Source organism: Trematomus bernacchii, unplaced genomic scaffold, assembly GCF_902827165.1.
Source record: "Trematomus bernacchii unplaced genomic scaffold, fTreBer1.1, whole genome shotgun sequence".
In the NCBI taxonomy this organism is placed as follows: Eukaryota; Metazoa; Chordata; class Actinopteri; order Perciformes; family Nototheniidae; genus Trematomus; species Trematomus bernacchii.
The window spans coordinates 6,845,878-6,871,501 of NW_022987720.1; the positions used below are offsets into that span (position 1 = coordinate 6,845,878).

General features: G+C 42.9%; 1 protein-coding gene across 1 annotated transcript; it reads left to right on the forward strand.

Annotated features, from left to right (window-relative positions):
• Positions 1–13,274: 13,274 nt before the first annotated feature.
• Positions 13,275–20,581, forward strand: LOC117492732. Its single transcript, XM_034143119.1, has 21 exons — positions 13,275–13,411; positions 13,489–13,559; positions 13,643–13,738; positions 13,819–13,943; positions 16,323–16,466; positions 16,546–16,632; positions 16,718–16,882; positions 16,959–17,055; positions 17,140–17,357; positions 17,439–17,595; positions 17,924–18,132; positions 18,213–18,330; positions 18,456–18,655; positions 18,724–18,838; positions 18,921–19,090; positions 19,163–19,260; positions 19,339–19,469; positions 19,561–19,750; positions 19,902–20,043; positions 20,128–20,248; positions 20,319–20,581. Exons 1-21 carry the CDS (start codon positions 13,380–13,382, stop codon positions 20,387–20,389), a joined length of 2,757 nt encoding a protein of 918 aa, XP_033999010.1. The 5' UTR covers positions 13,275–13,379; the 3' UTR covers positions 20,390–20,581.
• Positions 20,582–25,624: the final 5,043 nt, after the last annotated feature.

A 25,624-nucleotide genomic window follows, 5' to 3' on the forward strand; every position in this document is an offset into this window, starting at 1 on the left:
CCGTTCTCGACGGCCGGTAGTCGCTGTCGTCGGCGGCGGCCCCGGAGCCTCTGCTAGGCGGCGTGCCCCCACCAGGGAAGGTGCTGCAGCGTGCAGTGGCAAGCACCTCAGGGGTAAATCGCGGGGCGGCCAGGAGGAACCGGCCAGCATCTTCAGCCAAAGCGCGGGGCTCAACACTAGCCAAGTTAGCTAGCGCAGCCTGGACACGCAGCCGCATGTCCCGAAGAACCAGCTCCACGAGGCAGAAGTCGGGTCCCTCCATACCTAGCAGGTCGTGCATCGTCTCCTCGTAGCAGGAAGGCTTGCTGCCCTCCAGCGCCGAGACGAAGCGGGAATGGTGAGCGACGTCCTCAGCCATTCCGTGGGGTGCACCGAGCCTCAGTCTGTGCGCACGTGGCAGCCACGGAGGTCTCCAAAAATCTCCGGCATTTCGAGAAAAACAAGAGTTTTTTGCCGTGTTCGGTTCAGTCTCGGAACCTTCGCGAGACTTATGTCAGGGTCACCAATGTAGTGCCGAGAGAAGGGAGTCGGAGGCGGTGCATCGAAGGTGCAAATCTCACTTTATTGAGCAGCAGAAATTGACATGCTGTCGGGTCGCAGCCCGGGAAGAGAAGAGAAAGTGAAAGGGAGGACACTTGAGGCTCGTCTCAATACCCCTCCTCGACTCCTCTCTTCCCCTCCTCCGGGACTTGACCCGGAAATCGATCAAGACACGCCATTTTGAAGGACGTCCCAATAGCTGAAATGCACACGGAGGAGTCGAGGAGGGGTGAGGGAGGAGGGGTGCGGGAGGAGACGAAAGGGAGGATACACAAGAGCAGACTACGCGGAAGTGTTTTCACTACTCACGTATAAAAGCCCCGCCCCCACCTTCACAGCTGGTCGATTTCAAGAGAGGAAAACGGAGAACTGGAAGAATGAGTGGAAAAGCGTCACATAAATGTATAAGTGCTCACAGCTCCGTGGGAATTATTATGTGCAATTCATTTCTTAAGGTTATACTAACAATTTAAGTCATGTTTAATGATCTTGAACATCACTAAAACATAGCTATTAAGAAAGTTATTTCATAAATGGCTAGATCTTGATAAATAACAATTATTTGTTTTGTTTTGTGTTAAGATATTCAGGAGTTAAATTATTTAAAATTCACAGTCCTGAATGTGTGTTTGTGGTGAATGTGGGGATCTACAGGGCACACATTTTCAGAGTAAAGGCTTTCACATTATTATAATTATAATTTTATTGAAATGTACATTTTACACCAAAACGGAACACAAAAGCAGGGCCAACCATCATACATTGAATTCCTTGACTAAAAAGAGAAAGATTCATCATTTAAATACATATTTAACAACAAATGGGCCGGTTCTAAGGGGTTATTCAGTTAAACCCAATGAGAGGGGATACAGCTGTGCACATGTCATCATTAACAGACGTCGTTTAAGAGTGACGTTTGAGTGAACGAGGACATCCCAATTAATACCTGAGGACTCCTCTCTCCTCGCGTCACCTCCTCGTGTCTCTCGCTCGCATCTTACGGAGGCGGAGCTAAGACGCAAGGAAGGGACGCGAGTGAGGGAAAGGAGGAGTCGAGGAGGGGTATTGAGACGAGGCTACAGTAGGTACACAGTAGGTACCGTCAACATATGTGTCCGTGCGGAAACAATACCCCCAACCTGTAGTTCCATGATTGGATTATGTAACCCAGTGTATTAATCAGTGATCACTACAATATTTAGGTTGGATATTGGATTGACATTCATTTAGGTCCACAGACCGTCTGCACCCCTTTCTGGTGGATTTTAGTCCCTCTTATTTTTTATATGAATATAAAACAAATCTTTCAACAAATGGCTTCCATATAATGTGACCTATTGACCCCAAATCAATGCAGCATTGTACAACATAACTAGACGAGAAGGATACACACCTCTTTCTAGAATTCAATTGCCTTTTATATGAATATTGTCATTGTTGGGGAATAATTTGCCCTGCATGTCCTCCTTCGCCCTCTGACGCAGCTGACCAACCTTGAGCAGCCGTTATCTCCCATAAGGAGGGGCTGCCCTAGCATATTGTTGATGTTGCCAGTTTATGACCGGGCAACTCTCTGTCAGATAGTTATTGTTGTGGGACACCTGGAACACATCCTTCTCGGGGTGTAGATCACCCAAGCCATAAGCGACAACAAATGTGATTCAGTGTCCTCAGCTGTTTAGTCTATCTATTGAAGAATGTTGATTATTCTCTCTGAACTAGCTAAATACATGGGTCTGGGGTAGAGTTCTTCAGAATTGATTCTGGCATCTCAACCGTGTGGACAGATCGTGGCCCCTGACATGTCTTGTGAATTCTCCGGCCGAAGCTCCAAATAAACAGTCAGTGTTTGCCATCAAAGCTCCAGCTCTCCTCGTGTCTCTCTGAGTCCTAACTCCAATTGCTTCAGAAGTTTCCCCTACAAATAAGTGAGTGTAATTTCAAATCCACATTTGGACATTGCCTTACCAGAATCTGTGATTGACGTTATCCTAAAATTACTTGTGAAACTGAGCGGTTGTGTTTCGTTTTAGGTTAATGAACATTTGGGGCTAGTAACCCCAGGGAATCAGTGTCTGGGGACTTTGTCCTGGCTGATTTTCTCTGTATGCTGCTCGGGACGTATGTGCCATACAAGCATGCACAGCTCATGTTCGGAGAAACCTTAAAGAAAGGCATCAGTAAAGTGGAACTTCTGTATGAAAGCAATGTAAAGATTTGTATTAAACAAATCGCCAAATTGTAGGGGTTTCAGCGGCCAACACTAGCAGTTAGGAAGAAGCAGCCAGAGATATCACCACTATCGCCTCTTTAAACACGGCTCCAGCTGCAGCGCGGGGTGTGTGTAACAGTGACGTGCGGTGAGGTTCATGGCTGGTGAGGCACTGACTCTTTCAGAGTCAGATTTACAAATATTATAGCCTATTTTGACCTTAATCGAAATATTCTGTTATTTTCAAAAGCTTTTTTAGTCTGATGCTATGATTAATTTTAAACAGACCGATCAACAAAAGGATACCCAAAATCTAAATATTGGATTGTTCTTTCTAAGTAAGATCCCATTTTCATTACAGTTGTGGTCTTACCTTGACTTGAAAATGAATATAAGTCCATGCTATCCTTCTGGACAACAATCTCTATTACTGTTTTGTAAAAGTCCTCCTTATCTTCCTGTAGTTTCAAAAGTCTAGTTTGTTGTTTGCGGTAGAATAACAGTAGCAACAAGAACCTGTGGGCTCACGTGCGCCAGAGGTTATGGCTGCCTCTCCTGGTGCTTTTTTCATTGCCGTTGTACGATGAGACCAGCGAGCCTAAATATCATATATACGTGAAATAAGTTATTTAGAGACTATGGATGGCGAGGATAAATGTAATAAAGGGATCTACAAACATTACATTGGTGACCTACAGTGAGATGGGAACAGGCATGCGCTTAGGGCCCGCTTTCCAGCCAGTTTCTGTGGGCTGACGCATTCTGAAGTGAGGCAGAGCTCATCTGTGCCTCACCTCACCCCACAGTAAATGGCTTGAGCGCGCTCACAAAATAAGTGGCCGCGCTAAATTAGTGCCCGCGCTCAAGTTACTGTGGGCTTACGTGAGGCAGTGCTCGTCCCTGCCTCACTTCTCATCGCTCCCGTAGCGGAGCTCGGCAAATTTGCTGATTTTGACTATAAAATGCGATTGGAATCATACAGAAATCACATTTACACAAGATCAGTGGAGACATTTTATTATTATTATTATTTAGTTTTTCTTTAATTGTTTTTCCGTTACATTGGAGTATGACAGGTGAGGCTCTGCCTCCCCTGCCTCCACTGACTGCACGTCGCTGGTGTGTAAATACCTCCCTGTATCTGTTTTGCTGGTGGAGTGCGAACTGAGAGGGAGAAAGTCATAGTCAGTGCCTACGGCTTTAACTCACGCCACCGCCATCTCTATTAAAAAGGAGAGTGGTCCAAATGCACACTCGTTGTTTGTGACCGTTTTCTACGTGCTGGTAAAACGGGGCAGCGCGAGGTGCGTGTATTTCCTGATGCGCCACAGTCCCCTATTTGCTGGAGGGACTGGTGCCGGTCAGGGGTGCACACATAAAATTATAGGCTAATTGATCACGGGTGGGCAGTGGCATGCGAGTGTAGAGCAAGACTGTGTTTCATCGTTGTAATGAACTCGATAGCAGGTGTATAGGCTGGTCCGTACGGGGACTACATTTAACTGGCTTTGTAGTTGGAGAGAAAGGGTAGCGAATAAAAAGTATATGCGCTCCTGATCGGGGGGGGCATAGTGCCACTAGAGTAGTGGTTGTCGCAAGGGGAGAAGATAGTTATCGCTCTTGGACAGTCATCAGGCACCGGTCTAGGACTTGTATACAAGGGTGGGATAATTCCCTACCCCCTCTGAAACCTCCTAATTCGGGCTAAATTGAGCTGGATGAGCTTTGCTGGCACACTGGTGTTTATTCAACACATTCTCACTCCCAACTCGGCCTATGTTGACGTTATGTCAGGGTCCCTGTCGTCACTTTCCAACGCAAGGGGGGGCCCCTTTAGCGTCGAGTTTCAACTATCAGGGAGTCCCATTGACTTGCATAGAGCTCCCTGAACGTTGGTAATAGACGAGTTGGGATCGCGGCGAAATGCTCTCCGCAGATCCATTCTCACAGCGTTTATCAACCTTTTTCTAACTCAATATCAAGCCACACTTATTGTGTTTACTTCTTTATTTTAATTGAATAATGTCGGACTTTTGTTGCCGTCAGTTAGGGGGAGAGTAGGGGCTCAGAATACTGAAATCTGTATTGTTTCATCGTTTTTTCCTTCTAATTTTGTATTCTTTTCTAAACCACACACTGTTATTTACTCAACAATAAGACACAATTATCCTTGTGTTTATTTATTTGTTTGATTAATAAACACAAGTTGGAGTCCGTCAGGACCGAGGGTCGGAGCAGCTCATAGTTGCTTTAGAGAATTTTACACACGGAAGTAAGTATTCTCTCCGCTTTGCTTGAAAAAACCGACAAACCCCGTGATAGTCCTCAAGCTCTGTGATTGGATGTTTGAGTGGCAGTGCGCCGAGGGTTACGCCGAGCGTCAAACAGCACATTGAAATGGGATGGAACCACGGCAGATTATCCAAAACTGGATTTGAATGCGTCCACCACCCCCCTCCCCAGAACTACACATGCTGGCTATTGTGTGTTTCGCAACATGTTCTATGGCACGTCTCTACTGGGAATTGTAGTTTTAAAAGACGTTTTCGTATTTCCCATAATAAGAAGTTGCCAGTATTAAACTGTGTACATACCTTGAGGTTTAGGGGACAGGAAACACTCAAATTTAAAACATATAATTGGTGAAAATTGCTTGGTTCCATAATGGGCAGTATTAATATATACCCACATGACAGCTAAGGTCAGAAGAGCTTTATTTAACAGCTGGTCTTATGTCTGTGACCCCTCCTGTTGTTAATTGATAAGCCTTGAAACATGCACTTGTCGAGGCCGCCAAATATGGCAGTAGCCATCGATCGTCTTAAGATAAGATATACTTTATTGATCCCAAGTTGGACATTTTTTCGTTACAGCAGCATGTGTAACAGTTGTAAATATGCAGTGGTGTTTATTTGTAAATCATTTAGTATAATCACTCAAATTCTGTGTGATGAAGATGAATCCAGATTTTGAAGATGCCAAAGTGAGCCTGAAACAGACACTTCTGGACCAGCAGCACAAGATAGACAGGGGATACTGACAACTCCATAAACTATAGAATATACCTTTTTATAAATCCTGAAATCTGTTGGCTTGAAGAAACAATCTGTCAAGTTTTGTCAAATTATTTACAATAATGTACAGCTATTGTATAGAAAATTGGAATTGTATTTGATCTGAACATGAACCCTTTGATTAAAGATATCAGCATGAAGATGAACCTTAAAGTAAACACAAACCACATACAAAATAACCTACACAAGGAACAGAAACAATGAAAATTAAAACTGCGGTCACAGACGTGCACGCAGTTGTGGGCGGGCCTTCGCGTCCGAGCACCTGTCGGGGAGGGTCGCTGGTCGTCCCGGCATCATGCAGACGCGCGCGAGTCCTCCGAAATGAGCTGTTCGTAATTTCTCAAATGTTCGCGTCCCGGACTCCTCTGTCCTCCGGCAGCGACCCGGAAACGGATGTGGGCGTGCCACCTCGAAGGAAAATAAATGTCTGTAAAGGCTCGTCGAGGATCGATTATCGCGGAGGCTGTCTGGAGGAGCAGTAACCGTGGCGTGTGGTGCAGTGGGTTGTGCAGACTTTCTGCCCTTTACCATTTGTTTACTCAATAAACGCATCTCCTCTGGATATTAGGCTATGTATGTTTTTAATACAACTGCTTTAATTGTGAGCCGACATTTACAGTGAGAACAGCTGCTGAGGCCAGTGCAGAAAGCAGAACAGTGTGTATAATATATATCACTCAATAATATAAGTAACAGGCTAACATTACACACTTTATTTGTATGCTTTAGTAGATATCTACAAATAAACAGTTGATATTTTTCATGAAACCAAATAGTGCTTCACATCATAACATATACATGGGCTGTAGCCTGATATATATTATATGCTTTAAGAGCTGTATGTGTGTGTTATGGAATGTATATGTGTCTGTTGTAATTGCATGTGCCGCCAGCAGAGGGAGCTGCTGGACTAACACTCAACATCATTGCCAGCAGTGTGTGTGTGTGTGTGTGTGTGTGTGTGTGTGTGTGTGTGTGTGTGTGTGTGTGTGTGTGTGTGTGTGTGTGTGTGTGTGTGTGTGTGTGTGTGTGTGTGTGTGTGTGTGTGTGTGTGTGTGTGTGTGTGTGTGTGTGTGTGTGTGTGTGTGTGTGTGTGTTTGGTGTGTGTGAGAGACAGATGATGTGGAAGGCAGAGTAGCTTATCTGACATCTACATGTTGGAAAATGGTACATTCTAGCCCAGGGGTACGCAAATACAAATCTTAAAGGTCCAAAAAAAATGTTTCAATAAGACAAAGGTCCGTTTATTACGGTCATTCAAACTTTTAAACAATTGCAACAAGATTCGTAACACAAGGTTGCAAAAACAAAAAGTCTCTGTATGCAGCAGTTTTCATTGTTATTGTGTCTGTGCTTGATCCCTCAGAGTCGCAGTGTAAGAGCTGCACAGTTATGAATAAAGGCAGCTGCACCCTCTTTCATTCAGCATTCCCATTATTGCTTTATAAATGTCTCGCCCCCTTGTGTGTCCACTGAGGTTCGTCATGCCCAGCACATCTTCAACAAACTCCCCCTTTGCCTCATCATAAAAACTCACAAACACCAGCAACTGAGCATTGTCAGTGGTGTCAGTGGACTCATCCACAGCTAAGGAAATGCACTGTGCATTTCTTATTCCATCACAAAGCTGATTCATCAAATCACCAGCCAGTATTTATGTTCTGCTGGTTGCTGTGGAATCTGAGAGGGGGATTTGCTTGATTTGACCTGTTATTTCCTCTTTTTGTTTGCCTTCAAACATGGTCTCCATCACTTCAGTCATGCATTCTTTTATACTTCAGTTATTATCCAGTGGAATGTCCTTACCTACTGGCCTAGTTCAATCAAAGTGGTTACTTTTTTTTGGCTGGGCAGTGTAGTTTTACACACCGTCTTATTTGACTTTCTCAGGACTTAAAACTGTTTTTTGGGGGCAGACCCCCACAAAGAAAAAAATATATTTACACACGTAAGGTCATCATCTTAACAGTTTTGTATGCTCATCCGTGAGCAGAGCATCAAGTTGACATGTCTATTACAGCTGAATGCGGCGATTACCATCTTGTTCAGCAAAACGCCTCACAAACTTATTAAGATCAACAGCTTTAGTGCGTTTTGATTCAATGCTGAGTACAGCCAAACTTGACAGTCTCTTCTCTGTCATTGTAGACCGCAAATACCTCATTCCTTGTACTTGGGTCCGAATGCTTCTCGTTTTGCGCCGTCCCGTTCAAAATTGAAATCTCCGCCAATCATATTTCCACGCTCGCGCCAGGGACGGGGGAGGGGTTACAAGACGTGCGTCTTGTGCTGCATTCACTTGCACTCGGACATTAGAGACTTTCTCTCATAAATGTCAGATGAGCCACAACTTTTCTTTCAAAACAAAGCTGCCAACTGGGGTGGCAGCTGGGGTGGCAAGGCCTATTTTTAGGGTGGCAGTTGCCACCCCATGCCACCTCGGTAGGTGAAACTAGGCTACTATATAGCTACAGTACAGATGCAACTAGATGGGCTGTTAACTCTCGCTCTGACTTTTTTTTTTTAAACTCTCGCTCTGACTCAGACAGGTTGAAAGAGACGACACGACACCACGACACACGCATTTTTCCCACCCGCATTCCGCGAAGACCCGCCCTACTGTGCCTCTGATTCGCAGACTGTTGGAGGGGGGGAAAAACGCTGACGGGATGTTGAATGTGATTGGACCAAAGCGTTGACAGACACACACAGACAGTGGAACAGTCTGACATGCAGAGCGCTGTATGCAGTGGACATAGCGGATAATTTTGACTCGTTGCGTTGTGGCGATGTCTCGCAGATAACACAGATAATACAGATAATACAGAAAAGTATAATTTGCTCAGAGTCCAGAGACAGTTGTGGTTCGGTCCGGATCCGGACCGGAGTCCGGACTTTGAGAATGCCTGTCCTACGGTAATATGTCTGACCCTCGACTGATGCTGTACACTAAATTTGGTGTTGAAAAACAAAAAATTGAAATTAAGTTAATATTTCACTGTTTTTCACATTATGCTAATTTAAAAAAATCAAAGTAGGCGGAGCTTAGGGATACCAGAGGATAATATGTAGAGCAGCTCCACCCGGATAAGTGTGCAAAATGTCAGGTCCATCAGACTTACGCTGCGACTATGTACATTTTTCGAAAACTGAATTTTCACAGGTGGCACTAGCGAGCATGTTTGAAATTTTGAACCCATCGACTCCAGAATCTAAACATTTTCACCCGTCCTGCCAACTTTGCCAAATGTCGCTACATGAATGGCGTCGTAAAGCCCTCAAAAACAGTTTTAGTCCCCAGAACAACAATCGGGAGAATAATAATTCTATGCATAACAATAGGTCTTCGCACACTTCGTGCTCAGGCCCTAATAAAACTATTGCTGCAAAAACATTCAGTTAGAACCAAGCGGCAAACTCTGGGGAAGAGCCGGGACGCCAATACGGAAGTGCCACAAACTGCAGTTCATATATTGGCCGATAGGCGATGACTGCAGAAAGGAGCAATTTCCATAGACCCCCATGTTAAAATGCCCAATTTCACAGCAGAAAAAAAACGTTTCTAGCCTTGGCTGCAATACATTTTATTATGTATATAGTTAGATTCCACCTTCATGATTATGGATCTGTGAGTGAATTGTTTTCTAACATGACCCTTTTATTTATATTAGGTCTTAAAGTTTTTGCATAAATTAGGGCGTGGTCACATTGAGTGACAGCTCTGTCAAGTGACTGCTGCTGTTAGCTTCTTGTCTCTCTGCTAGCTGCTCCGTCCGTGAAGCTACAGGGACTCTGCCTGCCCAGTTCATCCAGGGAACACAACTTGACCCCGGCCGTGTTTGTTTGTTCTTCATGCTTATATATCGGACTATTGTGACTCGCTCTGCGGTTAAAACAGACGGTGCATGAATGCCGTTTTGCGGTAAGTGAAATTCGAGTACTTATGTGTTTATGATTTTAATCAGCTACGTAATGAATGTTAAGGCTTGGGTTAGCGTGTAAGCGAGTGGTAGCTACATCGGTGCTAACGATGCTAATCGTAGCCTCCAAGTTAACTTAAAACCATAGACCGTATATATAAAGGTTAAAACGAAATAGACAAGTGTTAAGTGGGATAATACTGGAGAACAAAAGGCTTCTGTTTGAGGTTGATAAAATAAGGTCATCCTTGTAATTTAGAGAGATATTTTATTATGTAGGTAGGAACTGTATGCATGCTAAGGTTAATTTAAATTGGCTATGCTCGAGTATGTAGACAAGCTAACGTCGAAGTAGTGTATGTGAAATCAACCTCACAATAAGATGTGTGTATATTACAATTATTAATGTCATATTTCAAGATGATTACTTAGATATTACAATATGGTTGGTTGAGCTGGAGTTCATTATTGAGCTTACACGTTAACATCACAGTCATCTGAAGAACGAACCCAAACCTTGTTTTTATTAATTGCATTACCAAATTGGTATCAAATAAACAGTAAGCATTGGTAACACAACTTCCAAAGTTACAGTAAAATATAAAGGACCCTGACTCGGACAATACACAATCCAACATGTTCAACAGAAGAGAATAAGTTATATTGTTTGTACACATGGTTCTTTACATATATATCTGTTTGTTTAAATTGTGCAGGTGATGCAGACAGGCTGGACCAGAGAGTGAGAGACAGAACTGGACTCCTCACAGCAGTGAACTTCAGCACAGGTACAAATACTCTTTTTTCGTACTGTACAAAGAATCAAGAAAGATATTGGTTTAAATAAATGAAGTATTGACTTTAATACACTGATATACATTCCATTAAACAATACTAAATACTAGATCACCTACACATCAGTGAAGTTGAGGGTTTTTTCCATGCAAAGGGTTACATTTAGATGTTAACAAGCAATATGACTGTCAGCTTTCTAATTTAAGGTATTGAAGGCAAAGATATTTAACGCATAGTGACAACTGCTATTTATCTCTCAATATTGTCTGTGAAAACGTGGTAAAAGTTATTCTTTCAGTGAGACAACAGAGCAAGCTTCTACAGTTGCACTAAGTTTTGATAACAGTTAAATATTATTTTGATAATAAAATACATTTCAATGTTGATGAATTTCATACTGTTCATTCATAATCTGATTGTCTTTGTAGCTCACTGTTGAAATAAAAAAAAACATTACAATTACAAAATAATTATATCTACAGCCCCTAAACACACAAACACACCTCTTTCATAAATAACACACTTGTTCTGCAATAATATGTTTTATGTTTCCTGTAATTTTTAGGAAAGGACATGCCTGAAAGACACGACTCAGCATCTCCTCTTTCTCCGAGGCTCAAGAAAAACATCCAATAGGAAAATTAAAAGCTGATGTTATGAGATGTTAAGACCAGTACAGGACATTCACTAAGAAACTATTTTTATTGTGAAAACACAGTCAGCTGATCGAATGCACCTATTTCCACATCTACACTCCATCAGCTGATTATTTCTATTTGCCTCACTTTATGAGCTTCACAACATGTACCTTGTACCGCAGAGTTTGCAACGCAAATAAATGGGGCCAATCTTCAGTCGGATGTGAATGTGTAATCTAACATTTTCAGTAAGAATAATGGACAAAAGGAGTGCAAATACAAATTAAATTTATTGAAATGTGAACCAAAAGTTAATCAAACATGTTTTAAATAAAAAGCACATATGGACAGAAGGTGTAAACCTATTAAATGTATAAGTAAACACATTTAGTCAAATAAAGTGACAGACAAGGCCTGTGCAGGTGGTATCAGCTATGCATGGGCTCCTCCATCAGGTCTGATCCTCCTCACAGAGGAAAGACCCTCAGTCCTCTCCAAACCAACAGACTGGACGTCCATCACACGGAGGTTTCTCCCTGAAGTCTCTGCAGCTCTCTGGACACCACGCTGTCTCAATCCGTCCACACTGAATATGAGAGGGGAAAAATGAAAATAATAAATGCTTTAGACAATAAGAAATATAAAAGTGAACCGTTGAGTTGCTCAGTTTTTTTAGATTGTCAATACTATTACTGTATAACTAATATATCAGGTTAAGAGGCACCTTCAAATAAAGATTGGTCTTTAAATACATTTTGTCTTTTGAATTGTTTGTCTAAAGTCAAGGATTTAGAACTGGTACTTATAGTTTTAATGATACAGTCTGGTTATAATGCTGTTTGGAGGAGGCCTCACAGGTAAGAGCACTAACTAGCTATCATCACATGCACCTTAGCTTAACTTAAATGTATTAAACGTATAATTAAGTGATGGCAAAATATAAATAACTAATGTCATGCAAACATATTAATATTTGCTTGATTCCAGTGTTGCATTTAGCACACATACAAACGTTAAGGGATTTTAAGATTCTGAAGTATTATGCTAAAAACTCAACTTAGATTATTATTTATAGTTTTGCTGAATAGTCTCATGTCCGCTTACCTTAGAAACGTACAATGCGACGGCAGTGTGCAGATGGGGAGCATGTTAGCTTAGCTTGGTAGCTTGAGCTAGCTCTGGAACTTCCAGCCCGGAGGCAGCAGGTCCCGCCTCGGCTCCGCCTCTTTGCCCTTATTTGGAGCAGGCGGGAGTGGAACTCTGACGCCACTGTCGAGCCGTTAGTGGCCGACTCCGCCTACTAAGGGCTTCTCGGCAACTCTGCAGAATCCTATGGGTGACGTCACGGACCCTACGTCCATTTATATATACAGTCTATGGTTAGAACCTATGAAACCAAATAGAAATCCCACAGGGATGGGTGCAACATTTTTATATGGTTTTTGTTAAGCAGAGCATTGATTATTCCTTCTTCTGCACTGACTCAACACTCTTCCAGTTGGAAAATATTGTTATGGCCTCATAAATGAACATATATCATTGCATAATTAGACAGAGCAGACTAATCGACCCGGGTGAAACGATAAGCTCGGGTTTTACTGTCTGTAGTAAATGTTTGTGCATCATCTTGCAAGGAGGTTTGAGAATATATACAAACAATAATCAAGTGTTAGATTACAGTCATTATAAGGAGGCTCTGTAGCAAAAGGAGGTTTTAAGGAAAAGTGGAATTTATTATTAATTGTGGATTATTTTGTTGCTTCTTGAAATATAAAAATATAATATATGCATAATATCAAATACAAATCTATATAATTTTGCTGAACAATAAATCCTTTTTTTACTGAAAAATGTTTGTTTTTCCTTTCCATACACATGTTTTTACAATATCGTCTTAATGAACTAGGCATACATCTGCTCACCCTGTGTGTGTGTGTGTGTGTGTGTGTGTGTGTGTGTGTGTGTGTGTGTGTGTGTGTGTGTGTGTGTGTGTGTGTGTGTGTGTGTGTGTGTGTGGAGAATCCTTAACAAGCCTCACCTGTGCTTTGTCGTTAAGTGGAATATAAAGCAGCTGCTGATGTGTCAGTTAATCATCCAGTCCCCTTCATTTTAGACTTGTGTTTTTGTTGGAAGGTGTGCTGGACATTGCCACACTCTGATACTGGCTGTATTCTTGTAGTTTTGGGTTTTGCTGCTTATGAACTGCAACATGCTGAGGCTTGGGAACATGTAAGTTACATTTCTTGTAGATTTCTTTCTATGTGTATACTTAATTGTCTCTAAATGATGTGTTTTATGTGTTCAAGTTTGTTATGGATGGCTGCAGCTATCATCTTGGGTAAAGCCAGGCCTAATGTGAAGCTACATTCGCAGTCAAGTAAGCTTCAATTCTCATTAAGTCATTTTATACAGCATGTTAATTCGGTTTACATTATCCTCACAAGCCTTTTCTTTGAACAGGCAGTGGGTTAAGGTCTGACTGTGCCGCAAATGTAATGAGACTGTCGTTGGACAAGGATTTAGCAGTGGGAAACCAGCTTGAGGTGGAGGCTATCGGTAAGTATTTAAACTGCTAATAATGAGCTGATTAGTTCATCACTAAGGAAAGGGGTCCCTGACAAAGCTTATTTTCTCAGATGGCACCAAGCACATTTTGTTGACACCTAGCATGGCTGCTCAGTGTGGATACAGCATGGAGTCTGACCCGTGGGGTAACACCAGAATCTACACCTCCCTGATGGGCTGCTTTGTGGACAACAAGGTTTGTTTTCAAATCAAAGTTTATTTATAAAGCACATTTAAAAGGGATTTTTGGTCGGGCCAAAGTGCTGTACATGTAATAAATACTACAATCATAAAAACACATTACTACAATCACAATAAAAGACAATAAATTACAACAGATATATATTAAAAAAAACTAAAAGGCCAGGGAGAAGAAGTGTGCTTTAAGAGTAGATTTAAAAACCCCTAGGGTCTGGGCCGACCTCACATGGAGGGGCAGAGTGTTCCAGAGCCTAGGGCCACCTGCTGCGAAGGCTCGGTGCCCTCTGGTTTTGGGCACTATCAGCAGCAGCTGGTCAGCAGACCTTAAAGCTCTGGCTGGGGTGTAGCACTGGAGGAGTTCAGCTATATAGGCCAGAGCCAGCCCATTTAGTGCTTTAAAAACAAATAAAAGGAGTTTAAAATCAATTCGGAACCGAATTGGAAGCCAGTGCAGTGAGGCCAGAATTGGGGTGATGTGGTCACGCTTTTTGTGGCCAGTCAGAAGACGTGCAGCTGCGTTTTGCACTAGCTGCAGGCGTTTAATTGACGCCTGGTCCATACCCACGTACAGAGCGTTGCAGTAGTCCAACCTCGAGGTAACAAAGGCATTAATAACCCTTTCCAGGTCTTTAAAAGATAAAAACGACTTGGTCTTGGCCAATAGTTGTATTTAAAAAAAAAAAAAAAAAAAAAAAAAAGCAGGTTTTGACTACGCTGCTGACCTGCTTATCGAATTTAAAAGCGCTATTGAAGGTCACTCCAAGGTTCGTGACAGAGGGGAGGATATTATTTTTGAGGGATCCCAGAATATCAACCTGGGAGGCTAGAGTGTTTTGTGAGAATTGAACATATAGGGGCAGTATGTACAGTAGAAAAAGGATGGGGCCCAAAATCGAGCCTTGGGGAACCCCACAGGTAAGAGGGGCTTTGGCAGAGGAGAAGGCACCTAGCTGCACTAAGAAGCTACGGTCTGTCAGGTAGGACCTGAACCATGCAAGGGCAGAGCCTGTGATGCCAGTGGACTGTTCAAGCCGTGACAACAGGATGCTATGGTCCACAGTGTCGAAGGCAGCTGTCAGGTCTAACAGCACCAAGACAGCTGGGCTACCTGAGTTGGCGGCTAGGAGCAGATCATTAAAAACTCTTAAAAGGGTTGTTTCAGTGCTGTGCATGGGTTTGAAGCCAGACTGAAACTTTTCATGGATGCCATGCATGGTTAAAAAAGACTGCAGCTGGGCGTAGACTACTCGCTCCAGGGCTTTAGATAAAAGGTAGCTGGGAGATGGGCGTAAAATTTGCGAGAATGGAAGGGTCGAGATTTTTCTTTTAAGTAGTGGCTTGACCACGGCATGTTTGAAGGCAGCTGGGACACACCCTGAGCTAAGAGAGGTATTTATAAGTAATAAAATACTTGCTCCAACTGATTCGAAGACATCTCTGAGAAGGCGAGAGGGAATGCTGTCTGAGGTGCAGTTTGTCGGCCGCAGGTGCATGACTACATCCGAGAGGGATACAGGCTCAAAGTGGTCGAGGACAGCAGGGCACAGAAAATGAGCAGGATCTGGGGTAGCACTAGTGTGGGCTAGCCTAAGAGCAGATACTTTTTCAATAAAAAATGTAAGAAACTTATCACAGAGTAGTCGATGGCACAATTGGAGAAACATCACAGGGATTAATGAATGAGTTGAGGACATTAAAAAGAATTTGAGGTTTTTGGAGATTAATAGAGAAATGTGCTCTATTTTGACTGCCGTCTGGTAGTCAGAAAGGCAAGCACGAAGGATTTCTAAGGCGACATGGAGTTTATCCTTTTTCCATTTTCTCTCTGCACGCCTGCAAGCGCGTCTGAGAGCACGAGTACAGTCATTTAGCCACGGCTCTGAGAGAACTTTGGTGCGTAAAAGGAGAAACAGAATCCAATATTAGTGTACATGTCGAGTCAAACATAGAGATAAGCTCATCAGAACTAAAAACTCATCAGAGCTAAAGTGGTTTAGCAGCATCCAATGTAATTTTCTATCAAGTTTAGTTGGTGCCACATGTGCTAATTCTGTCTCAAGTAATGAATGAATGGCTCAACAAGCACATGGTTGCTCCCTGAATTTATTTTTAACCCCTTACCCTTACAAGACACAAAGTACATTTCCCTTTTTGTTTGGTACATCCCTAAAATGTTAACACTGCTCCACTCAAAACTGTATTCCTCAATTCCTCTACTAGGTACTTTCTTGACTCATTTGTTACATACAAACATATCCATTTAGACTTCAAATGTGTCCCTGAAGGCAAGGATATTACATTTTCAATGACAAAGACGCTGGAACCAAAGAATATTGGAGAGTTTCACTTAATTTTTTTTTTTTTATATTTATAGGATGATGCTACATTTAAAGTTGGCTTGAGACTCCAGATGTACGGCGAGAATCCATCAGACGTGGTCAGTCATGACGTGTCTCAGACTTGCAGCTACACTCGCTGGGCCTCCAGGGAGATCCTCTGCGACAGGAACTACATGGAAGTAGGTCATCTTTACATTGATGGTTCCACCATCTTGTGTGTATGGAAACGAATGCTAAAACCACAATTTTCTGTTTTAGGTTTCGCACCACATAGCTAACCTTGATGCTGAAGCTAAGGATCAGACTCAGGATGGTAAAGACGACAAGCTCAACGCCAATCCTGAAGTATGTTGAATTAAACCGTTCAGATACTAGTTTAATTCCTCCCTACACCAATGAGGATTTCATTATAATTTTCTCTTTCCTGTAGGCCTCTGGTGCATCACAAGGTATCTGGAAGATGACGTTTTACACCCCAGAACCAGTGGCCATGGTGCTGCAAGAGGCTGAACAAGCCGGCTACGCTGCCAAAACTACCTCTAGTCGTCTGGTTATGCGAAGCCCGTACAATACAGCAGAGACTTATTCAGAGGATGTAAGCAACACACTCCTATACATTGTTTCTTTCCTTTCCCTCCTTGTCAATTATTTCAAACCTCTCCTCTCTTTAGGTGGCTGGAGTCCCCATGGAAGTTTTCAGGGTGAGCGCCTACTACATGGCACCACAGGGTCTGAATGTAGTGAACTTGGCAGCTGCTTGTCCCAAAGGTGAGTCCTGAGCAACAGATTGCCTTCACAGTAAGCTTAATTGTTGCACAGTTAACCTCAACAGCTCAATTTTGTCATTAACAGGTGGCGTCCTCTTCACCGAGGATATGATCTCTTGGCACGTACCTCGCCGTGTGACTCCTCTGTTGGACGGCAGCATTACAGTCTCAGAAATGCACATGGGCATCAACGGGCAGAGGCTTGATAGATCTCAGATGGCCGCACGGGGGTACACACTGAGCACCACAGACTTCCACATCGTCGTTGAGATCCCATTGGGCTCGCCTGATGGTTACTACAAGGTTGGGGAAATCTCTAGATTAGAAATGCAAGAGTCACTAGTGCATTTGCATGTTTTATTGAAATGTCATAAATGATTGCAGAGCCATGCCCCAGATTACCAGTACCACATCACCTACTTCGTGGAGCCCATGCTTGAGGTACTGTGGAGGGCAGATGACACCCAAGATGATACCAGATACAAGGTTTTGTTCCCCATCATGACCCCTCTGATGCCTCAATCTCCCCAAATCCAGGATGGTAAGTCACATTTTCTAGTGGGTATGAAAAAATGTTGGCGACCAAAAAGAGGTTAGACTTTTACCTAGCTTTGGATCAACAAGTCTGACACAAAACACTCGAGGCTGTCCACCTGTTTCAGTGGTCAGTTTTTGCAAAATGGTGTGTTTGCATAGGAATTCAAGAAAGCCAAGTACAGTATAATCCACTTTTGCTTACAAAGAGTGCCTTTTTTTAATTTTTTTTTTTTTTTTTTTTTTTAAAGTAGCACTCAAGCCAACTACTCTATTGTTCTCTCAACGTTCAGGCTGGTTTAGAATTTGTAAACCTGCCACTTTCTGTTCCTCAGACACTGTCCCAGAGACTCGGATGTTCAGCGTTCTCTTGGGAACCTTCCTCCATGACGTTGAGCTGAGGAACATCACCTTCTCCACCGGGGTCCTCACTGTTGAGGAGAGCAATGCCAAAGGCTTCACAGTCCAGGAACACAGCTTGGCTAATGGCTCCAAGATCTTCTCTCTTCAAGTGCCCTTTGATGCCGATGTTGTCTTAAAACATGTATGACATTATAGATTCCAAATATCACTTTGTACCAGCATATTTTCAGTGTTGCTGAGCTTTTCTTTCATTTGTTGCAGAATCCTGAGCGCATGGTTACATCCTACTTCCTCCCTCTGATCTTTGGGTTGATCATCCTGCCTGAAGAAACTCCTTTTGCTCTCCCGGTCGACCTGCAGGCCTCTCTACAGGATGTTGGTGAGATCATATTGAATTTGCTTTTGACAATATCTTTATGCAAATTGTCTTTTCTAAAATTAAATAAAACATATTGGAGTAAAAGCTACACAATCAAATGGATAATGCATGTTTTGCTGCTCTAGTGCTCCCCATCATGTCTGGCACCTGTGACCAGAACCAGTTTTACATCAGCGTGAAGTTCGGGAGTCACGGCTCTAATTTCAAGGCTATCGTTGGACCTCGAGAGCTGACGGCTGAGATGGCTGAAGACTACAATTTCTATGAGAACGGCACACACCTCAGCCTCATTCTGCCATACACTGCCAAGGACGCTGTTTTCGAGGTATGTGAAAACTACAAAATCCCACCATAGATCTTTTGCATTGGCTAACTTTACTTTCTTTTCCACAGCTGCTCACTGCAGAATCAGTCAAATCCAGAATTGACCTGCTTCTGTTGGATCGTGCAAACGACTGGGTGCTTGCTGATCTCTATCTGGCTTGCTACTTCCCCTTAAAAGCAACTGGTAAGATGCAACATGTAAGTATATTTGCTGCTTTAATTGATGGATTTTTGTTGCTTTACACATTGCCTGCTTCTTCCTCCAGAGTGCCACCCCAATGGCACAATGACCGCTTTGGCTGTGAAGGTTGAATCCACTCGTAATCTGAAGCCAAGTCAGCTGACGCTAAAGGACCAGTCCTGCACAGCACAGTTTAGCGACGATCGCTTTGCATATTTCTCCTTCAGTGTGGATACCTGTGGAACCACCAGAACAGTGAGTTTGAATCACATTTAAATATCAAAAGGGTTTTTTGTCAAATGTTAATGCGTTTTCTTTGTTAAATAGTTCTTTGACAACTACATGATGTATGAAAATGAGATCCGCCTGTCTTACAACAACGCCAAAGGAGCAGCCAACACATCACCAGTTGATCCCGATTACAGGTAAAATATTTGATTCTGTATAATTGGAGATGAACACCTTCAAAGTATGCATTTATACATTTTATTTTCCCCTAATAGGCAAACCATTTCCTGCTTCTATGTGGTCAATGAGACTCAGACTGTTGCCTTCAGCGCTAAACCAAGAACCTATGAGCCCGCTGCAGAGATCGGCACCGGGCAGCTGATGGTGCAGATGAGGCTAGCCCAAGGCATGGTGGAATTTTACTAAATCTTGTTCATGCATACAAAACACTGTAAATGTCCAGGCCTCCTTTCTCTAACGGGACTCTTCTCCTGTAGATCCATCCTACGAGCTCTTCTACCAAGCAGAGGATTATCCAGTGGTGAAATATCTGCGGCAGCCTCTGTATTTTGAGGTGGAGCTGATGCATTCTACCGACCCTTACTTGGAACTCATTGCTGAGAACTGTTGGGCAACCCTTTATGAAGATAGGACATCTCTGCCAAGCTGGGACATCATTGTGGACAGGTAATGTTGTGCAAAACTAACTACTACATGTTCTCGACTGAGACCTTTGGTCAGAAGTGAGTTGTATAAACACTGTCTTAATAATCCACTAAAAAGCATTCTAATTTAATTTAAAGGCTGCTTTATTTTAACTTTCAAATTCCTTCACTAGCTGTGAGAATCGCGATGACAGCTATGCAACAATTTTCCATCCCGTTGTGAGTGACTCCAGAGTTTTAGTCCCGTCCCACATCAAGCGCTTCTCTGTAAAGATGTTCACTTTCACTAAAGATGACGAGGTTCTGAAAGGCCAGGTAAGACTTGTAAATCCAAATCTGGAGTCTTTTGGCCACTGCTGCATGTAGCCCTGTGTAGTAAATCATCCTGTCTGTCCACAGATCTATGTCCACTGTGATGCAGTGATTTGTGACACAACCAGCCAGGCAGATGGTTCCTGCAGAGGCCAGTGTGTGCATCCTCCAGGTCAGAGCTACTCAAGACCTGCAGGTGTAAAAAGGGGTAAGTGATCGAGTCTGAACAAATGTAGTCGATCTGGATGTGCAGCTGTTAATCTTTACTTGTTTTGCAGAGCGAAGAAGCACCGACTCAACACGCCAAAGGCAGATCTCCTCTGGGGCAATTATTCTGTCTAACCTCTGAATATTTTCTACAAGTGTTTACATTTTGTCGTTTGCACCTTATGTACATTTGTTCATTGTTTGGCACCAGGACCAGGGGAACACAGTTTTATCAATGTACTGTACTGCCTTTTATATTGATGGATGACAATAACGACTTGTGTATTTTGAAAAAATAAACAAATGCAAAATAAATAAAAGCCTAATTTATTTATTTATATAGTTGTTTTTATCAATGTGTTGCATCTTCTGTGGTCAATTTTTAAGTGACATATTAGTAAAAGCAGGTTCTGTGTCAACCAGCACCGTCATAACTCCAAGAAAATGCAGAGAAGCATCAACATATGTAGAAATGATATCCTATATAATAAACAACTCAAAATGAAATGCATTCTGAAGTTCTTATTGCCCCATTGATAAGCCCCGCCTACTTGAGACGCACTAAAACGTGATTGGACGTTTTTTTGCGTGTCGTCACTTCCGCCTTTAGGAAACACAACAAACCTTAAAGGGCCCATGTCATGGCCATTTCCACTAATCATAATTCCATTGTTGAGGTATACTAAAATAGATTTATACTGTGCAATTTTCCAAACTCACATTGGTTTCGCATACAGCATCTCTGTAAAGTATGTGTATTCACACTCTCCACTAAACGGCTCGGAGCTCTTGCCCCCCCTCCCTGTGAGCCTAGTGTGCTCCGATTGGTCAGCTCGGCCACTCTGTTCTGATTAGTCAACCACCAGAGAGGCTCCGCCCATGTCTAACAGTGCTATTTTCGGCTCGCTCTCAGCGGAACAACCAACACACTCTCACTCCCTAAGCGTCCAGGAGCGACGCTTGGTCAGGGTCCCGTGGCGTCCAGTTGTGACGCGCCGAGGCTCCTTCAGCTTCATAAACGGACGCAAAGAACTTTCAACTGATTGCAATGTATTCCCATCGGCGTCGGTATTTGACGCTTAGGGAAGCATGGCATTTGTTTGTGTCGGAGGCTGTTAAAGGCAATGTGAGCGTCCATTCCCATTGGATAACGGAGAATTGTACACCCGGAAGTAAGTATTCCCCTTACTGTCGATTGATTTGACTGATATCTCCACTACTCAACTCAAAAACACCAGATTATCCTTGTTAATTAAACGACATTGATAGGTTTTAGTGTGTGTACAATGCTTTTGTCACGTTTTCCCCTTCAATTCTGAGAAACAAGTCGTTTTCTGAGTTTTGGATGGCCGAAGACATTACATTACCCACAATCCTCTGTAGCAACCATAGACTGTATACAAAAATGTAATAATACATTATTCCGAGTGTGCTTGCTTTTCTTTTTGAAAGTCATCACATAACGGCATTGTAATACACGTTTCGGCTGCATTAAATATGACATATCTGCCGTAGTTAACTCTGCCCTGATGACAAGACTTCTAGACAAACAGGAACTGCCGCCAAAACTGAAAACTTGACGTGGATCTTAAATATATAAGCAATTAAAAAACATCTTACATTTCTTTTCACACAATATGTCTCCTTGCAGTATCAACACTAATTCGGCTGACTTTTATATTTGATCCAATTGGTAGATAGGCTGTATTTACGCCATAACGGTGCACAGCTGATAGAAAGGGACTCCTACTGGTTAAAGCACGTTATTGCATTTTATAATTTTATTACTAGATATTAATAGGAGGATGTGCGAAACAGACAAACTAATAAGGCTTTATTTAAACATTAAAGAATACTTTAGGTTAAGGTCTTCTTTTGAATAAGAAAAAAGCTTTGGGGGTATAGAAGATGAATATGGAGGGATGAAATCCTCTTTGATGGTCACACATGCAGAGCACACAGCACACACAGTGAAATTTGTATCTACAGATACATATTAAGCCTGACAAAGTACTTAACGTCTAATATATTGCTTTCCTGCCATGTTATCTATGTTTAAGCACTTATTTTAACTGATATTATACGTATTATACTCTTATAAGATGTATGTAGATAGTATAAGAAATGTGCAGAATATGACAATGTAATGGTGGAGGTACACACATATTGATAGATGTCTTGTAATGCACTGTTGAGGAACCTGCGTCCCAAGTTTTTCATTCATTGCATAACTACACCGTAGTTGTGTGTAATATGATATGTCAATAAACCTTAGAAAATCTTGAAATCTTGAAAGGGATGTGCAAAATAGTCATTATATACAGTCTTTAATGTCAATAAACCTTAGAAAATCTTGAAATCTTGAATGGGATGTGCAAAATATTCATTATATACAGTCTTTAATGAACTATTATTTGAGAATAACGACGAGTAAAGAATATACTTTATAGGGATCCTATTAATATCTAATAATACAATTATAAAATGCAATAACGTGCTTTAACCAGTAGGTGTCCCTTTCTATCAGCTGTGCACCGTTATGGCGTAAATACAGCATATCTACCAATTGGATCAAATATAAAAGTCAGCCGAATTAGTGTTGATACTGCAAGGAGACGTATTGTGTGAAAAGAAATGTAAGATGTTGTTTAATTGCTTATATATTTAAGATCCACGTCAAGTTTTCAGTTTTGGCGGCAGTTCCTGTTTGTCTAGAAGTCTTGTCATCAGGGCAGAGTTAACTACGGCAGATATGTCATATTTAATGCAGCCGAAACGTGTATTACAATGCCGTTATGTGATGACTTTCAAAGAGAGAAGCAAGCACACTCGGAATAATGTATTATTTAATTGTTTCATACAGTCTATGGTTGCTACAGAGGATTGTGGGTAATGTAATGTCTTCGGCCATCCAAAACTCATAGAAAACGACTTGTTTCTCAGAATTGAAGGGGAAAACGTGACAAAAGCATTGTACACACACTAAAACCTATCAATGTCGTTTAATTAACAAGGATAATCTGGTGTTTTTGAAGAGAAAAGCAAGCACACTCGGAATAATGTATTATTACATTTTTGTATACAGTCTATGGTTGCTACAGAGGATTGTGGGTAATGTAATGTCTTCGGCCATCCAAAACTCATAGAAAACTACTTGTTTCTCAGAATTGAAGGGGAAAACGTGACAAAAGCATTGTACACACACTAAAACCCTATCAATGTCGTTTAATTAACAAGGATAATCTGGTGTTTTTGAGTTGATGAGTAGTGGAGATATCACTGTCACATCAATCGACAGTAAGGGGAATACTTACTTCCGGGTGTACAATTCTCCGTTATCCAATGGGAATGGACGCTCACATTGCCTTTAACAGCCTCCGACACAAACGAATGCCGTGCTTCCCTAAGCGTCAAATACCGACGCCGATGGGAATACATTGCATTCAGTTGAAAGCTCTTTGCGTCCGTTTATGAAGCTGAAGGAGCCTCGGCGCGTCACAACTGGACGCCACGGGACCCTGACCAAGCGTCGCTTCTGGACGCTTAGGGAGTGAGAGTGTGTTGTCCAAGGGATTAGGACTCTCATCCTGCTACAATCTACCCCCCCTATTTGTATCGTCGGCCCGACGATGAACGAATCCAAGCCAATGTTAGCCAACCTAGTTCCAAGGTCTAAAGATAACCGACACAGAGTTAGACACGGGACCAGGAGAGTTTTCGGCCATAGGCACCAATTCTCCCAACGCTCTCGGGAGATGATGGACATTAGGATGCTGCCCAGCGGTTGACCGTGCTGTCCGTCGCAATGTCACTGCGCTAGAATCAGGGCAAGTGGCTGGAGGAATAGCCAAGCGGGAGGAAGGCAATTCTGGCATGGCAGCGAGAGCTACCGAAGGGCCGGCCTCAATGGAGGCTTCGTCAGATGGTGGAAACAGCAACCAAGGGGTTTCTTGGGTCACCACAGCTGATCTGGTAGAAGGAGGATTCGGAGCTTCATTTCTTGAAACCCATAGGTCACCGTCAGAGGAAAGCTCACCATCTGACTGTGGTGAGTCAGGAGGAATTGAGAGAGGGACAGGGACATCTTCTGGAGAGTGTGTTCCAACCACAGCTTTCAACAGAGTGCGGTGGACCAGTTTGGTTTTGGTCAGGTCGTTTGCCGGTGCAATCGTGTACACCGAACCGCCTTTTGGTGCTTTCACCACTATATACCTGACAGAACTCCAAATATCCCTGATCTTATGGCGCCCTCTTGCACCACAATCTCGCAACCAAACTAACTGGCCCTCGTTCAATGGGACATCTTTGACATACTGGTCATGGCACCTCTTTCTGCGCTCTGCTGCAGTTTTTAACCTCTCTTGAGCTCCTTCAAAGGCAATTTGCAATTTTGCCTGATGCTCCTGAATCCACTCATGGACAGGACCACCGACTGGATCAGGGACTCTACCCAACAGAAAATCAACTGGGAGCCTTGGCTCTTGTCCAAACATCAACAAGAATGGAGATTCACCAGTTGACTGATGGGGAGTAGTGTTGTAAGAATACAGTAGTTGTGGCAAGCAGGAGTTCCAATCCCATTTCCGAGACACAGGCAGAGTACGCAGCAAGTTGTGAAGGGTTCGGTTGAACCGTTCACATTGACCATTGCCCGCCGGATGGTAGGGAGTAGTGCGAGATTTTTCAATGTTATAGAGGCTGCAAAGTTGTTGGATAAGAATGCTCTCAAAGTTTCGACCCTGGTCCGAATGTATACGGGCTGGGACACCAAACTTTGAAAACCATTCTGTGACCAGAACTTGAGCCACAGTAGAGGCTCGTTGGTCACGGGTGGCAAAAGCCAAAGTGTACTTGCTAAAAATGTCTGTAATTACAAGGACATTTTCCAACCTACTATAGGTGGGTTCCAAGACAGTGAAGTCAATCGCCAGAATTTCATTGGGTCTAGAAGCCAGCAAGTGTCCCATGGGAGCACGAGCCGCTGGTCGAGTGTCCTTGGCAATTTGACACCTCTCACAACTGCTGCACCAATGTACCACCTCGGAGGACATACCTGGCCAGTAACACCGCTGCCTAAGTAGCTCCAAGGTTCTTTCAATACCTTGGTGGCCATGCCTCTGGTGGACTTCGGTGAGCACCTGCTCTCTCAAAGCAGCTGGCAAAAGCAGCTGCAGAACTGCTTCAGCCCCATCAGAGCGAAAGATCTGGCGATAGAGGAGCCCACTCCTCTCAACTAACCGGTCCCATTGGCGGAGCAGTGCCAATGCTTGCCGGGACAACTGCTTCCTCTCATCATTGCTAGGACGCTGCCTCCTTCTCCAGAACACCAAGAGTTCCTGAAGGAGAGGGTCCGCTTGCTGAAGTGCCTCCATATCAG